Below are 17,586 nucleotides of genomic sequence, written 5' to 3'. Positions count from 1 at the left end.
CCGAACAAACACAGACTACAATGGCGAGATGGACCGCAATCGGTCTCAGCCGTCGATAAGACATAGCAAAGAAAAAAAAAAAAAAAAAAAAAAGATACACTCCAGCTAATCGATGAATGAAGAATTGCGATATTTTTTGGCAGTGATGGGACTTTATTTCATAGACGGGCCTTGGTGTGGAACATGGGTACGATTCGTATACGTACCACGGAAACAGCGATTAGCGCTCTACACGATAAAATAAAAGTTAAAAGAGAAACAAATGCAAGCTGTGTATGCGTTTTCCCAATAGTCACTCATATATGCGTGACCCAGACAAATTGATTATAGCCCGAACGGTGGCAGACACAACAGTTTTTCTTTCATGATGGATAAACTTATTAATTGAATTATTTTCTATTAGTATTATGACGTAAAGGTTCCCCGCATTTAGCAGATGTTGGAAAAATTCCTACTCCTCTGACGGGAGTGATTTGCAATGTGAAGAACGGATGGCTACCATAACGATTCGGTGAACAGTGCCGAGACATTCTAACATATAATACTGAGCAATTTCCGAAAAGCCAAGGAGCAAATTTCTGAAAAGCCAAGGAGGACAAAAAACAAAATCCGATATGGAATAACCATATCTCATACACAACAACATAGTTCAAGTTTATTTTTCACTACAATAAACAGTAACTATGGTGAACTTGTTCTTACCCTTCAGTGTTGCTAGTTTTATAGAAAACTCGTTAAAGTACATTGTCACTCTGACAGTGTATCATGACAGTGTACCGCACGATGCAAAATGTGTCCTTGAAAATTTGTCGAAGTACTCCGTATTATAATTTGTATTTGCTATGACTGTTATGCTTTCTAAATGTTTTATTCAAAAAACAAGTTTATCATTTGAGTGCAAACATTCGAAAAAAAAATTTGTTGGAAATCGGTTAAACTGTTTTTAACGTATTCGAACGGTTGACATTAAACTGACGAATCTAAACCACGGCATTTCGTCTATTCGTCCGTAAACGAGAATGGGACTTTTCATTCGTACGAATCACTTCTATTCTTGTGATTAACCATATGTGAAATATGGTTAATCACAAGAATAGAAGTGATTTCATCATGGCTTAGCATTTATTTGAAGAAGTTTATTGATATTTAAATATTTTGTGACAAACGAGTCGATTTCGAATTCATTCGAGTGAAAACTAGAATGGCTTATCCGTATTCGTTAGAAAGTATCCGTTCGTCGTATGGTCGATACGGACGTAAACAAGAACGAGGGTGATTTTTTTTCTTTGCTGTGTCACTAACGTGACAGGCTAAGGCCAGTGATAGCCCATCTTGTCCGTGTATTGTTAGATTATTATTTGATTTTATATTTTAATTCGATTGTGGTTTTATTCACATGTGTTTTTCAATTTTCATTTTTATAGGTTATATTTCTATTGTGGTTTTAATTTCGATTCTTTTATTTATTTCGATTGTAATGACTTTTACAGTGACTCCCGATGATAGTTTCGCGGCGTCGCAACACTGATTCACTCTAGAACGCAAAAAATCGCGAAAAATACACAAAATTTCATCGCACTAGTGCGAAACAACATCCTCACACGTTGAGAGCTCCACCGGAAGTGAACGAAGGTGATTAATTTATAACCAAACAAACTCACTGTTTCTGACCCGTTTGGTCTTCGATTCAAATAAATATCTTATGTGGCGTTTACATTATTGCTGGTTGCCAGCATGCTTGTGCCAGTATTCTGACACGCCAATAGCTAGCAATGTTTACACTATTGCTGATAATTTCTATAAAAAATATTAAAAATAATGAAATATATCCTTTAAGTATTTTTTTTAATTATTTTAAATTATTACTCCTAATTTTGATATTGCCCTCTTCACACGAACGAATGCTTTCAACTGAGAAAAACATGAAATATGTACGAGGTGTTCAATGTTTTCATTCCATTGCCATATTGAATTTCTTCGCCAGCATGCAATTTAGAACGATCAGAAATGTCCATGTTGGCAACAACCAGCAGCTGGTAAGCGTTTACATTATGCTGGTAGCGTGCTGGAGGGCATCAGAGTTCTGGCAACCAGCAGAAGTGTAAACGGGAATCCGGATCCGACTTCTGCTGCCGAAAATACACAGTGATGAAAGTTAGAAATGTCTAACCTTCATATAATTGACGACACAAAATTTTGAAATAGACCTGGGCATTTGAAGGCCGTATAAACTAATTGCAACTATGGCGGTGTCGTTTTCGCTTGATGCCAAACCTAACCCAGCTTCCATCCTAACTGTTGTCAAACCTTTTGTTTGAAGCTAGTTTCGAACCTAGTTTTAACGCTGTTGAACTGAAAATCGAGTCAGTTTCGAACCTGGTTTTTATATCAGGTTTGTACGAACCCTCGTTGCTAAGTGCGAAACCAACACAGTAAAAGTGAAAGTTATTTGATGAAACTACCCTGGGTCAATATCAGTTTTCTCAAGCGAAAACGTCACTAGGTTATTTATTCATATCCAGATCTAATTTTGATTAGACTCTAATTGTTTAAAAACTATCAGTTCAGTTAATGTAACTTCTAAGTTCATTTTTCTCGGTGTATAATACAATTAAAGAAATGTGTACACCTTTACTATAGCAAGGTATATTTTATTTGCTGTCATTACTGTCATACCAGGCTGAATCGTGAAAACAGAAAATTTCTAGTTTTCCTATTCTCAATAGCTTTTACTATATCAAACATATCAAAATTCACGTTTTAGACGTCTCTAAAGCGATTTTAAGTGATTATTCGTTGATTCGTTTATTTGAACAAGTTATTTGTAGGTGAGATTTGAGTTTACACTTAAAGTTAATACAGGAATTCTGAAGCGTTTCAAACTTGTGGCATTTTGTGAAATAGAGAATTTGTGTTTTTAAGTTTGTTTTTACTGAATCGAAGCTAAAAATTTACATTTGGTGTTGGAAATATTTCTAATGTAATAATGACTGTTTGTCAGGTAATCAATAGTAGATTCAAAAAGTCTACCGCGATTGTATCTAATTGCACACAAACAAAATGTAATTACCTTTTCCTCTGTTTTATGTATAATTGTTCCACAACCAGCCTCGCACATCGATAGTAAACAATAGCAAACGTCAGAATTGAAAAGTGGCTAAATAAAGATAATTTACTATCAGCTTAATCTTTGATAAGAGTATGCGGAAGTATGCAAATATTATCGTAATTGTTATATAAACAAGGTTTGTGCTGCTTCCAACAAGAGATCTTAGCAGTAAAGAGAATGCATATTTGGTTGCTTTTGTTGTGCTGCCTTCGTTTTGCTACAGTTTGTTTAACTCTTGCAAAGAACCATCAACAACAATCTTGCGATAAAAGTAGACGAGTGTTCACTGATCTATATGGCGAAATCAGTGATGGTCCGTCTGGATTCAATTACACGCAGGATTCGCATTGTGAATGGCTTATTCGTGCCCAAAACAAGAATCAGTTTATTACACTAACTTTCAGGAGCATGGGAACTGAATGCTCGTTCGATTACATATTTATTTATGATGGCGATTCGTTTCGATCTCCGCTACTTGGTAGTTTTAGTGGCAAAACCGAGCCGCAAAGAGTAGTTGCTTCGTCAGGAAATGTAAGTATACTATACAATTTATTTCTAAAGAAATGTCTCACGAGTTCTTTTAGATGCTAGTGCTTCTATACAGTGATACTAACTACGTATTGGACGGATTTAAAGCAGAGTTTTCAGTTACTAATTGTCCCAATAACTGTACCAATCATGGGAAATGCGTTGATCACGTATGTATATGTGATGATAAATGGGTTGGGAACGATTGCAGTCTTGATGCTTGTCCAGAAGGCTGTGGAGAAGAGGAAGGTAAAGGCGTTTGTAAAAATGCTCGATGCGTTTGCTCAAGCGTAAGTATTTTTAAGCTTACGATAACTGAACGTTTCATGTTAAAGTGAACACTATGTTTGTAGGAATATTCCGGCCAGTCGTGTAGTTTGCACAAAATCCGTCCTATTGCAAATGAGTGGCATTGGCTATCAAATTCGAAAAATGGATTAGCTCCGCGTGCCACACATAGTGCAATATATTATGCTCCGACTGATTCATTATACGTGTTTGGAGGTTATAATTTGAACAAAGTGTTGAATAGCTTGCATATATATCGCTTGGAGAAAAGTGTTTGGGAAAACGAATGGGGTGTAACGTTGGGAAGTGAAGAGTTGCAGTCCGTTGCTGAAATGAATGGTAAAGCTAGGAGAGGAATGTTACTTTCTGAAGAAGCGAGTGAAGCACTGGGACTTAAAAGAGAACCAAATTTCTTCAACAATTTTATTTATTCTTTAGCGGATAATAGAACTGGCCCGTTTGGTGCAGTGTACAATGATAGTACTCGACCAGCCCCAAGATTCGGACATGCTGCGTGCGCCGTGAAGGATGGTTTTGTAGTTTTCGGTGGAAAACTTGCAGACGGACGATTGTCAAATGATTTATGGCTGTATAATATCAGTGCAGCTGGTGGAACATGGTCGAAGAGAGCAACTAACTCCAGTTTTAAACCTCCAGCACTTACCAGACATACGTTAACACTTGCTGACAACTATCTGTATGTATTTGGGGGAGCATTAGAAAATGGAGAATTTTCCTCTAGACTGTTCAGAATAAGATTGTATTCCAACTCATTCAAAGAACAATGGGAAGAAGTTATTCCGCGAGGTGGGAAAACTTTGGATCTACGAACTGTAGCTCATACCACATCGTATCACAAATATACCAATTCTTTGATCGTATATGGTGGTGTTGTGGCAGGAGTAGCACGATTTTCGAAACTATCAGATCGCATGTTTACATTTCAATTGGATAATTTGCATTGGACTGAAATAATGTATCCAAGAACGCCTTTAAGAGATGCCTATATTCCTAGAGAGCGAGCCTTCCACACTACAACAATTAATGGAAATTATCTTATCGTCTTTGGAGGTTACTCTCATCGACACAATAAGGAGGAAATTTGTTATGACAATCAAATGTACCTTTACCACCTAGGTTGCCACAATTGGATCAATCAAGATGTATTGGGAACGAACAAGAAATCTCGATATCCCAAACAGCAGGGTGTATTTGCTCATGCGGCAGCAATAAAGAATGGTAATACTTTGTTCTTGGTAGGAGGATATCATGGAAATGTTAATGGAGACTTACTTGCTTACACGTTACCACCGATGCTAGTAGTGACCAACGACAAGACTTTTGAACCGGAAGCGGCATGTTCGAAACATTCTTCTGTTATCGAATGTTTGTCAGATCCTGAGTGTGGCTGGTGTTCGGCAGATAGTGTGTGTTATGGTAGAACAATAGGAGCTAACTGTACGACAAATCTTCAAACAACTAGATGCCGTGGTATTTGTCCGTCACTTGGAGATTGCCATTCATGTTTGATTCATGGATCATCCTCGATAGGGGGTTTCAAATCGATAGCCAGTAAGCTAGGACTCGATAGATGTACGTGGTGCGTTCAAAATGCTCGTTGTCATCATAAGGATGATAATTACGGTGTGTGTGGAGAGGACACTCCTTCACAAAATCCCGGCTGGTGGGGAGCTAAAGGAACTGAAATCGAGAACGTAGATCAATGTACACAGAAGGATACACGTCCAGGGTTAACATTCTTGAAGTATCTTGACCCAGTTAATTGGTCCATGCCGGATACGGTCATGATTGTAAATGCAACAATGGTCGATTTCAACGTTCCTTCAACGACCACTCATACAGAACAGTTGTTTAATGGGCAGATTGTAGCCAGGCTTCTTGGGTTCATCCGCCCACCAGCTGTGTGGGAAGGAGCAGGAGAAAGACTAAGAGCTTGTGCAAGTTATTCCCAAGCTGTATTGCATATGGCAATAACAAATAGACAGAACTCTGATTTCTCGACCAAGATTATCCCTAGCGTAACTGCTAACATAACAGCTAGTCAAACCATTTGTGAAATGGCACAATGGCGGAGTCTTGAACCATGGTTTCGAGTAATGGTAGATTTTCAAGCAAAACGCAATATAAACGTTGGCATTCAGAGTCATCATCAGCAAGTCAGCAAAATGGGACTACAGCACAGCGCAATCAACCAAGAAAATGCCAAAGCATTCACGTTTGAGTTTTTGGAACCGTACTCTAATGGTTCCTGTAGTACCTACCTCAATTGTCTTCACTGCTTATCGGATTCCCTATGCGGATGGTGTGAAATGACTAATCTTTGTATTTCACGACAGGAAAAAGAATCAATAATGTGCAGGAAGGGAGATAATTGGCGCTATCTAACAGTACAACCAGCACAATGTTCCAATTGTTCAAACTATATTTCATGTGAGCAGTGTATAAATACTGGGCAGTGCGAATGGTGGGTAGAAGATGCTCGCTGTTCACGTAAGGGCCGATCAGTGACGGCGGTTACCGAATTGGAACAATGTCCAGTTCCATGTTACCTTCGAACCGATTGCTCTGCCTGTCTTAATGAGCGAGGGCGTTGCGTTTGGTGTGAAGCAACTAGTCAATGTTTTAGTTTTTCAGTATACACCAGCGAATATCAGTTTGGATTGTGCCGTGAGTGGTTGGATCAAACGATGCCGATTGGGATGACACAGTCACAGGATTCAAATACTAGTCCTGGAGGCAACGCTGTACAATCGACGCAACAATGTAAGTCATGCGCTAGTCTTCAGAACTGTTCCTACTGTTTGAGATCGCTTAGCTGTGGATGGTGCTATGATGTAGACAATCCTATTGAAGGAGTCTGTACGCAAGGAGATTTCAATCGCTCTGCCTTGGAATGTCGAACGATACTAAATGTTACTACTGATAATGTGCGTTGGTCGTATGCACAATGTCCCGATGTTGATGAGTGTGAGTTGGGCCTTCACGATTGCCACGAACAAGCTGAATGTAGCAACACTCATGGTTCGTACACATGTCGCTGCAGGAAGGGTTATCTAGGCGATGGTGTACGAAACTGTATTCAGACCTGTTACGAAACATGTGTTTATGGTTATTGTTCAGGAGGACCCGAATACAAATGTCAGTGCGACCTTGGCTGGACGGGTATTGACTGCAGCCGAAACTGTGAATGCAATAATCATTCGACATGCCTACAAGGAGTAGGCAAATGTGATAAATGTATGAACTGGACCGAAGGTTTGTACTGTGAAAGATGTAGTCCGGGAAGTTTTGGAAACGCTACATCTGAAATAGGTTGTCAGTCATGTGATTGTAATGGTCACGGAAACGAAGTTTTAGGTATTTGTGATTCTCAGACAGGTGAGTGCTACTGTCAAGATAATACCGAAGGACTCAAATGTGAAATGTGCAATCGAAACTTCTACGGTGATCCAAGAGGTGGTGGACAATGCTATTACCAGTGTGAGGCTCGTGGAGTACTGACACAAGTCGGAACAGAAGGAATAGGTTCGTATCAAGCACACCGTTCAGCGCGAGGTGGCGCGGAAGCACGCGAATGTTTGTGGATTATAAGTCCATATATAAAACACGGTGTTGAATTAAAGAACGCCATTATTCAGTTTGAAATTGAGCCGCACGATATGAATGTCACATGTGGACAAAATGCAGTGTACGTGTACGATGGTCTGCCAGATTTAACTGGTGTCACACCACAAAAACAATTGTTAGCCGTGTTCTGTAGTGAAGACAAAAGTCCGTGGCTCACAGAGGCGCGATCTGGCCATCTCACAATCCACTATAAGCAAGGAAGACATGGTCAAGGTTTCAATGCGGTATATAGTGTGATGAGTTGCATGATAAACACCTGTAAACGTCCTTACATTTGCGTCGATGATAAATGCGTTTGTCCGAAAGGATTTGCTGGGCCCCGATGTTCGTTAAAAATATGTCCTTCTGATTGTAATGCTGAATTAAAACAAGGAATGTGTGATATTGGCTATGGACGTTGTATTTGTGCTAGTGGTTTTGGTGGATCCGATTGCTCACGGCTTATCAAGTCATCGAATATAGTTTTTACGGAGTTATTTAATTCGTATCTTATTTCTGAAAGTTTCGAGCACCTGCGAAAAACTTTGCCTCGCTTTGGACACTCGTTGGTAGCTGACCGCCGGGGTTCATTATGGATGTTTGGTGGATACTCACTGTCACATGGGGTATTAAATGATATTCGCCAGTTTGATACCAAAAATAACACATGGATGCAGGTGACCGTTGATTCAAGTCCAGAAGATCGAATGCCTCAAGGACGATACTTTCATGCAGCAGAAATAATTTTCTCAAGGCAAGCAATCTATATCTATGGTGGTTTATCTCGCAATCAACTGAATCATCAAATCTTGGACGATTTCTGGCAGTTTGGATTGCAGACGCAACGGTGGAGCTTAGTTAATCAGAAAGGGGCAAAACCACCACCATTGGCCGGTCATACAATGACGTCGATAAAGGAATCGGATAAAGAAGTACTTTTAGTAATCGGTGGGTTTTCAGTGGATACTGGAATGCAGAACAATGTATGGATGTTTGATATAAGTTCAAGCACTTGGTCAAAAGTTCTAACATCCGGAGCCAAACCAGTCAGTATTTTTGGTCACAGTGCAGTGTGTCACCCTTCTGCACAGATTCTTTATCTGTTTGGTGGAATTGTCTATATTGATGGGAAAACAAGAGTTTCAAACAAACTGTATGCATTAAACTTCAAAAACCTGAAATGGACCGAGTTACCCGTGTTTGCTAACAGGCCTTCGGACTATATCCCACAGGCCCGTTATCTGCATTCAGCAGTCACCACCGATAGTTACATGCTAATTTTCGGGGGTAGACCACAGCCAGGTGGCAGCAATGATGCAATGCTGGCGTATGTTTACAAGTGCAATCAATGGGTTCGATTAAACAGTGACATTGAAATCATAGGGAACAGCTTTGGACAAACCTATGCCTCAGCTATGACACAAGATCCAGAAAATGAGGCATTCTATGCGGTTGGTGGTTGGGATGGAAGTAGTTATAGCCGTGTTATAAAAATCAATGTACCTCAAGATCTGTGCGATTTATGGAGCAGCTCCAAATACATATGTAGGCATTACATGGGCTGTAGTTTCTGTGCCATCAAGACTATAGAAGATTACATATCACACTGTTATTCTGTTGGGAATTCAGATGTATGTGATGCCCAGAATGGTACACTTTCTTTCAACAATGGTGCACCCTGCGACGATGAATGGATCTCGAAACGTAACTGCTCGTTATTCGACAACTGTTTAACTTGTCTTGCCTCATATCCTGCACACTTGGAAGCAAACCCAGCTTGTCAATGGTGTCCAGATTGCGGAATGTGTTTACCATATGAGTCGGAATGTGATTCCAAAACAAAATGTGCATCTAATCAGACATCCGTTAGCATGTTGGAGAATTGTCCGGCTATCTCCTGCGCTGCGTCGGATTGTGATAGTTGTCATTCGTTACCTAATTGCTCTTGGACATTTACTGGAAAACAATACCAGTGTCAGCAGCGAAATGAAACGGATAGCAACAAAAAGCCAGCAGCATGTCCGTCAAACTGTCACACGCACACAACATGTAGCAGCTGTTTGAATCAATCTTCATCAGAAGGTGGTTGGTCGGATTGTAAATGGTCGACACAACTAAGCGAATGTATCTCACCCAGTTATCAACCCTTGTATTGTGCTGGAAGTATTTGCGGCTTAGTATTAGGACCTAGGGACATTGAACAATGTCCAGAATCATGCGGTACATTTTTGCAATGCGCTACATGTTTGCGACACGCACACTGTGGGTGGTGTTCTCGAAACAGCACAGAAGGAGATGGTGTCTGTACCGAAGGATCTTTAGATAGCCCCTTCGATTATCCAGCAGCTTCGACATGCGATGTGATTTATAAAATAAAAAATCAAATCATCAATATTGATCCGAGTGATCGATTCAGTTGGAACTATGTAAAATGTCCTCCGGAAAATGAATGTGCAAATAGGCATCACAACTGTAATGTCAAATCGGAGCGTTGTGTTGACTTATTACATGGGTATGAATGTCAATGCGCTGAGGGATACCGAACTGATTCATCTGGTGTGTGCGTTCCTGTTTGCAAACAAGGATGCGTTAGGGGTTCCTGCATAGAACCGGATAGATGTGAATGTGACTTTGGATATGTGGGTGTTAATTGCAGTATACAATGTCAGTGCAACGGACACTCCAAATGTGCCGGACCAGATCAGCTTGATAAATGTTTAGAATGTCATAATAACACACTTGGAGAACAATGTGAAAAGTGTATGCCATTTTTCGTTCGGGATCCGCGTAACAATGGCGAGTGCATTCCTTGTTCAGAGTTCTGCCATGGACACACGGACCTGTGTGTTTCCAGAGAAATGGAACCAATCGTTCATAATATGAGTCGTGCGGATTTGACAAAATTTCTAACAGAAGGGCCTCAATCTGACGCCTTATGTTTGCGCTGTGAAAATTTCACAGACGGAGATCGTTGTGATAGTTGCTTGCCAGGATATTTCCGTGGTGCTACCATAGCAAGTGACCCTTGCCGACCATGTCAATGCCACGGACACGGAGACATGTGTGACCCGGTGACTGGTGAAAAGTGTAACTGCGGTAACAATACAGAAAGTGACAATACTTGTTCGGCCAAGGGAAAGAATCTGGCTTACAGTTGCTGGTCGATGCAATGCACCAAATGCAAAGACTCCTACTCAGGTCATCCATCCAACGGGCATCAATGTTACAAACACATAACTGTGGACTCCAGAATGTGCTTCGATGCAAAATCGATTGGTGAGTAATTATGATTTATTTTCATAACTTCAGTTAGATTAAATATCCTTATTTCTTTAACGACTCTATTTTTGAGCTCAGAAATATTTCATGTAATAACACGCAACTAAAGTAATAAAAAATAATAGAAAGTTTCTGGGTATACGTGCCTGCTCTCGGCCAATGTTGCCAGAACAGAAGGAGAGATGATAAATATTCAATATATTTTCAGATCCAATTAATATGAAAGTTAATATAATATTATGATACAAAGTGGCGTTGAAAGGAATTTGTGGTGTTTGTGATGATTTCTTTGAAATAATAATGTGTTGGGTTGTGTTTTGAATATCTCTCTGTCTCTTTCATATCAGTAGTATCAAAGACATCATATTAACAAGCTTTCACATTTCCCGAACATATCATTGGCAAAATTCTTTTTTACGATCATGGCTCCCTCAGGCGAGTCCGCACCGAATCTCGTACATAGAAGGAGAGGAGAGAAATGTCAAATTCGTGCGCGCCAAAATAGCAGCACTGCGCACCCATACAATTGACATGATATGTTGAATGTGATACTCCAAGATCCCAAGATTTCACTCCAAGCTGACAGGGTCTGGTAGTGTCGCTTCGGAAAATTCACGTTTCCACCCTTTATAACTTCGTACATAGAACTGAATCCATTTTAATCGGAGCACGGAATCTTTTGGAAAGCGGTAGAATTTGACTTCTGTATTTTTCGAAATGTTTCGGTTTAAAAAAAATGCCTTGCACTTCATATTTACTTCACGCACATATTATTTTAAACGGTAATCAACTAAAAACATTGCTTCTCTCAATATAAAAAAACATTGCTGGTGATCCTGACAACACTTTTAATTCACCCCGCAGTAACATTGATTTCAAGGAGCCTTTGCTTATGCCAATTTCAACCAACCATGAGCTGGTCCAAAACTGACTTAAAAAACGGATACATATCAGTCTGGTATTGTCCTAGATTTTACTTATTATGATGTAGCTGTAGTTGTAAACAGTAGCTCTTTTGCAAACATTTAAAACCCTTAGAAGGGCTTATCCATCGTTGCTCACTTTTCGGTGTATTTGGTTCCAGTACAAACGATCAAGACCTAAACGCTGATCTAATTGTCCTTGTTTGAAGCGAAACTGTCATTGCGACCGGTGTACCACATAAATCCGTCCCGCAGCCAGGGCTACATCATTCACAGATTTATCTATAAAACCACAGATTTTTGGCATTAAAAATGCCTCACTCTTCACTATACGGAGTCAGTAAAAAAATACAAATCTAGCCGCGTAACCTTTTTTTGTCGTAATTTTGAACGCTTATAGCTTAGTGATTTGTTGATGGATTTATATACTATAACTATTAGTATACTAATCGATGCGGAAAGACTTAACTTAAACATATGATATGACGTCGTTCAAGTATTTCAATAGTATGCCATGCAAAAATCAGTTTGAATTGCCAAAATGATGTCATTCTCTCGACCGTTCGAACTATCGCACAAAAGTGAATCTATAAATATATGACCCTACCATTTTTTTTGTTTGATTAGTGAGTGGATGACAGAACTGAAATCTACATTTGTTCGCTCGAAGGATAATGCATTGTGTGCGGAGTGTGGATGCCATTTTCTGTATGGTTGAATATATTGAGTACCAATTAACTGTTGATTTCGATTCTTTGGTCGCCATTCAATCGATGAGCAGTCATCTGGTCGGTGTGCAGTTCGGCGCTGTATGCGGGTATGGTTAATATGTGTTCGTTTGTGTGAGTGTTCACTGCACTGCAATTCGCTTTAATGTTGGTTCACCAGTGAACGATGGGGTTACAGGAAACGCTGTACTTACAAAGTAGGCTAAGAATTACCGTAATTTTAAACGCTTCTAACTAGATGTTTCGAAGATGGATTTATATTATTTCTCGATGAACGTATGATTAGGTCCTAAGTACAAATTACAGTACCTTTTTGTTTACTTTACAATTATTTGCCTATTTTTCAAATTTAAATCTGTTGAGAGTTTCAAATTTGCATTTTAATGTCATTATGATCGATTGCGTCTCGTACAATATTCCTGCAATTTTTGTGAGTAGAATATAAGCCCTTTTTCTACGTTCTAAGAAAAGCTCGCAAATTATTTCAAACCATTAGGTTAAGTTCCACAAGTCATTTTATTAAGTAATATATTTTCTTCTTCTTTCAGATGAATGCAAAATTAAGCCGCAACCTTTGAAACCTGGCCAAACAGTATTTTTTGTCATACAACCGCGTTACATGAATGTAGATATTAGGTTCATGGTGGACGTGACACAAGGTGAATTAGATTTCTACATGAGTCCCAACGACGAATCGTTCGTAGTGCAATCAAATATCAGCTCCGGACATCACGATATCTACCTGGATAGTCGTTATTCGTGGCTACACGATGTTGTTGATATTAGTTCAGTGGACAGTTTAAATATTTATCCGCTGAATGTGAACAGAAACTACTCGGAGATCAACATGGATCCTCCGTTGCCTATAGGTTCTATATCCAATTCACACTGTCGGATGGATACTGAAAAATATTTCTATGTCAAAGATCAATTTGCAAAAGATCTGATTACTTATGTGACACTGCATCAGTGTAACTCACTTCTTAGAGTCTTTGGATTGAAGAACCGTCTGGTAGTAACATTACCACATACTATCCATTCCTTAGGACAGACTAAATTCTACATAGCGTTGCGAGCGCGAGCTGCATCTACGGCAAGCTATGGATTAGTATTTTTCCGTCAGGATCAGTTGCATATCCATTTGTTTGTATTCTTCTCCGTATTTTTCTCATGCTTCTTCTTATTCCTTGCGATTTGTGTTTTAGCTTGGAAAGCGAAACAAGCAGCCGACATGCGTCGCGCTCGTAGGCGCCATGTGGTTGAAATGTTGCACATGGCAAAACGTCCGTTTGGCCGTATAAATTTATCACTGGAAAGCCCCAGTGAAACCCCCGCGAGTCACCGTAGACGTGGGCGGAGTAAACACTCATCATTAGTACAGCAAGACATTGCACCTGTTGCGTTGGAACCAACGTCAGACAATGTGGCTGCTGTCGGAACAGTATTCGTTCGTCTTCCAGGTAAGCACAAATCGCAAGTTACGTTAGCACTAGCATCGTCGTTGGTAGTGCTATTAAGAAATCAAACTACGTACAATCGAGCCTTCCACCGGCGGAGAGGCTCGTCTCATCATCAAGCTCAAAATTTACAGCAACAACTGCAGCCTTTGCAGCAACAACCGGTTCCGCCCATATTTATTGATGTGCCCCATGAGCAGGTACCGCTGCAACCATTGGCACTGAATAGGTTGCAATAACTTTAGTAGATACAAAATTAAGACTTAGTGAGGACTTAATTATTTTGAAAAAATGACGACGGTAAAAGGAATAAAGTTCCTATATCATTGACCAGATATGGTCAATTTTTCCAAAACCGCCAGGTGCACAAGTTTAAAATGTTCTTTGTTTTCGTAAAAATAACCGAGTATTTAAAAAGGATGGCGAAATATTTTGTGTTCAAAGTATTAGCTCCAATCCATATTTTTGCAATTGATGGATACCATCTCAAAAAAATCTTCATCTTTGACAACCATTCATCGAGCCATTTTCGTACATCCCCATATGTTTGAAAGTATTGCTCAGTCAGTGCATGTCCTATCGATGAAAATCGGTGATCATTAGAAAGAACCAAATCTTACGAATACAGCGGGTGCGGTAGAATTTCGCAGATGTTCATGCTGCAGAATGACCCGAGCGTGTGTCTTAGTGCCCGTTCTGGTCGTTTTCCGATTATTGTGTTGATTAAATTGATTATTTGTTGATGGTAGCGGATGATATTAACTGTTTCACCGGACTTCGAAATATACTGCTTCTTTCTGATTGCACCGCTCACGTAGCATTATCTTTTTCTCAAATTACTGCGATCTTGGTTGTCCGGGCATTACCCATGATTTTTTGAATTTCGGATTCTCAAAATATCAATCTTTCGTCGTCAGTTGCAGTGCGATGCAAAAAACACTTTCGTAGCGAACGACAGATGGAAAAGCAAAAAAACTCAGTGCGAAATGATCTTTTTACACTACAAAAGAGTTTTATGCATTGCATTGCAACTATATTGTCAGTTAATTTTCGTTTATAGTCCACTGGATTTTTTTTTTCACTGGACTAGAAGCGAAAACGTCTAGTCGCCAAAATACGAATAAAAACTCGAATTTTCACCACACTAACACGATACAACGTGCTCATTCGTTTAGAGTTGTCCCATGACTCTCAGCTGATCGGAAATGGCTCGTTACCAAGTGACATTCTTCTGCTTCGCCATCATTTGACGTTTTTGTGCATCATTTTCATCCAATAGTGATCATAGTTTGCCATTTTCGATAACTTTTCTAAGTCGTTTTCATTCGATTAAACCAGAAAATAATAACATTCCAAAAATTTTGTTTATTTGGTTCGAAATTAGGCTTGTTTAACACGAATTAAACCAAGTAACAAATATGACGTTTTGAAGAGGGGGGGGGGGGCAACCATCAATATAGCACCATCTGCTGCCAACAAAACAACTTTTTAAACTTGCGCACCTGGTAAATCGAGTAGTTACCTTGACAGTTTGATTCATAGTATTTTTTTGTTTCAATTATAGAGGGTTTAACCTTAAAGTCATTCGTCTCTTCGGGTCAGAAAAGCTTTCTGACCCTACGTGCGGGATTGGGAATCGAACCCAGGTGGGCTGCGAGAAAGGCATCGACTAACGCAACACGCTATACCCGTCCCCTAAATCCATACTATTTTTCGTTTTCACTATTCTCATTTACAAAATTATTCGAACTTTATAGTAGATGAACTCGATTATCTGCCCTGCTGAGTTTTTTTTAGTTACTGCAAACGTACTTTTTTCGCTAGGCAAAGTAACCATTGTGTAAAGGGCATTTTGTTTTCTCGTCGTTTGAGTCGAGGAATCAATCCATCGCCTAAGGGCCAATTGCGAGCGTACACTATACCCAAGTAACAATTCGAATGCCTAATGGTTTTGATTGTAATTTATAGGAGTTTTGTAATTGATTTTTCAATCACTACCTGTTTTATGACGACTATAATAAATGTCTCTTTTGACAAGTAATATCATAGTTCTTAAAGCTTCTATAAAACTTTTTACCCAGACTAACAACTGGACTAAAAATAAAACAATGTGTACTAGAATAAAACCATGCAAACACTCTTAATATTGCTTTCAAACATTTTCTTTAAAACATTATTGTCAGTTAAATTCATTCATAAATCTAGTTTTGTGTGTGTGCGTGCTCATTGGATGGCAGTTTCACTCAGAGCAAATTTGAGGGTTCTAAAGTATATTTATGACACATTTGTTGTGGGCTATTTGATTTATTGTTTCTTGGGTTGAGCGTAATTTGCATTAAAGAAAATTTCATGGCCGCCATTATGATGTCCTATACCGTAGCATTTATTGACATCAAATATACTTCGAAATGCAAAAACGAATAAAAATGATGGGCTTTAATGATTCATTTTCAGAACGTATACACAAGTTTTAATGTTACGAAATAGTTTTATACAAAAATGACGAAGAATCACAAAAAATAATTTTTAAAAATCATGGAGATTTTCGCAAAAACTGCATTTATTTCAAGGCGATTAGTTATAATTCTTATTTTTACCCAAACATTCACGATAAAAATAAAAGCGCATGAAGTTTTTACGTTCGGAAAAAACCTCAAACTTGTAAATAAAATCTAATATATTCTTACTGGTTGCATTCAAAGCAGACATGACACACACATAGTTATGAAAAATATTATCAAAACGACAATTTATTCATAGCGGAATTCATTCCTTCCGAATAATTTAAATGTTGATCGTAAAGCTGGTTTCAAAATTTTCTTGAATTTGGAGTTTTAACACAGGTTTATGCTAATTCTTCACTTTGCTTTATAAACCTTATGAAGAATGGTCCACTTGGCAGGAACATGCTCTTATAGAGGTTTTCAGTAGGATTTCGTGGAGTTTAAAGTTTTAATGCAAGATTTATTATGTAGCATTAAAGACAGCTACAAGTATTTATTAATATTAAAATTGTTACTTGGGTAATGAGCTGTGATTTTTTCAATCAATAATTTTTTTTCAACTAATTGCAAGATTGCGTGGCACATACTAAATTGGTGCAGACATGCGGCACATCTTCTCCCTATAGAGGCATCACAAAGATCACTTAAAATTTAGTTTTAGAAATATAATGCTTTTAATGATCATTAGGTGTGTTAAACTATTTTTTGTACAAATGTAATTGACGATTTACAATCAAAGACAATTATTTATAGACAAAATATTAGCAAGACAAGCAGTTTCAATTAGACATTTAAGGTGATCGATCTCGGGATGGATGAGTGCTGTAAATATGATTACTAGAGAGAGGGAGAGAGAAAAGTGTGCAATTAAAAGTTACTATTTGAACTATACTAAAACAAGATAGTACATTTCCATACATGTAAAAATTAAATGAAAAAATGAGACTTATAGAAGGGCATCCGTGTACCGATGACTGTCCAACAGATATTGATTCTTAGAATATACTATAGCGCGTCGTAAAAAAACAATATCTGTAAAGTGTATAAAAACGAACGACGAATTATTTTAGAATAAAATAGGAAAGGTGTTGTGTTTTCTTGTATTAGTTTTAAGAGAATCTCAAGTTATTTCATATGTATTAT

The 17,586-nt window shown here is 38.7% G+C and overlaps 1 protein-coding gene across 1 annotated transcript; it reads left to right on the top strand.

Moving 5' to 3' along the window:
- The first annotated feature begins 2,684 nt into the window (after positions 1-2,684).
- LOC131433130 (multiple epidermal growth factor-like domains protein 8) lies at positions 2,685-17,571 on the top strand. Its single transcript, XM_058599952.1, has 5 exons — positions 2,685-3,001; positions 3,109-3,640; positions 3,694-3,927; positions 3,991-10,828; positions 13,031-17,571. The coding sequence occupies exons 2-5, from the start codon at positions 3,287-3,289 to the stop codon at positions 14,176-14,178; spliced, it is 8,574 nt and encodes a 2,857-aa protein (XP_058455935.1). The 5' UTR covers positions 2,685-3,001; positions 3,109-3,286; the 3' UTR covers positions 14,179-17,571.
- Positions 17,572-17,586: the final 15 nt, after the last annotated feature.

This window comes from Malaya genurostris, chromosome 2 (assembly GCF_030247185.1).
Source record: "Malaya genurostris strain Urasoe2022 chromosome 2, Malgen_1.1, whole genome shotgun sequence".
In the NCBI taxonomy this organism is placed as follows: domain Eukaryota; kingdom Metazoa; phylum Arthropoda; class Insecta; order Diptera; family Culicidae; genus Malaya; species Malaya genurostris.
This window is presented reverse-complemented; position numbering and strand designations above follow the sequence as displayed.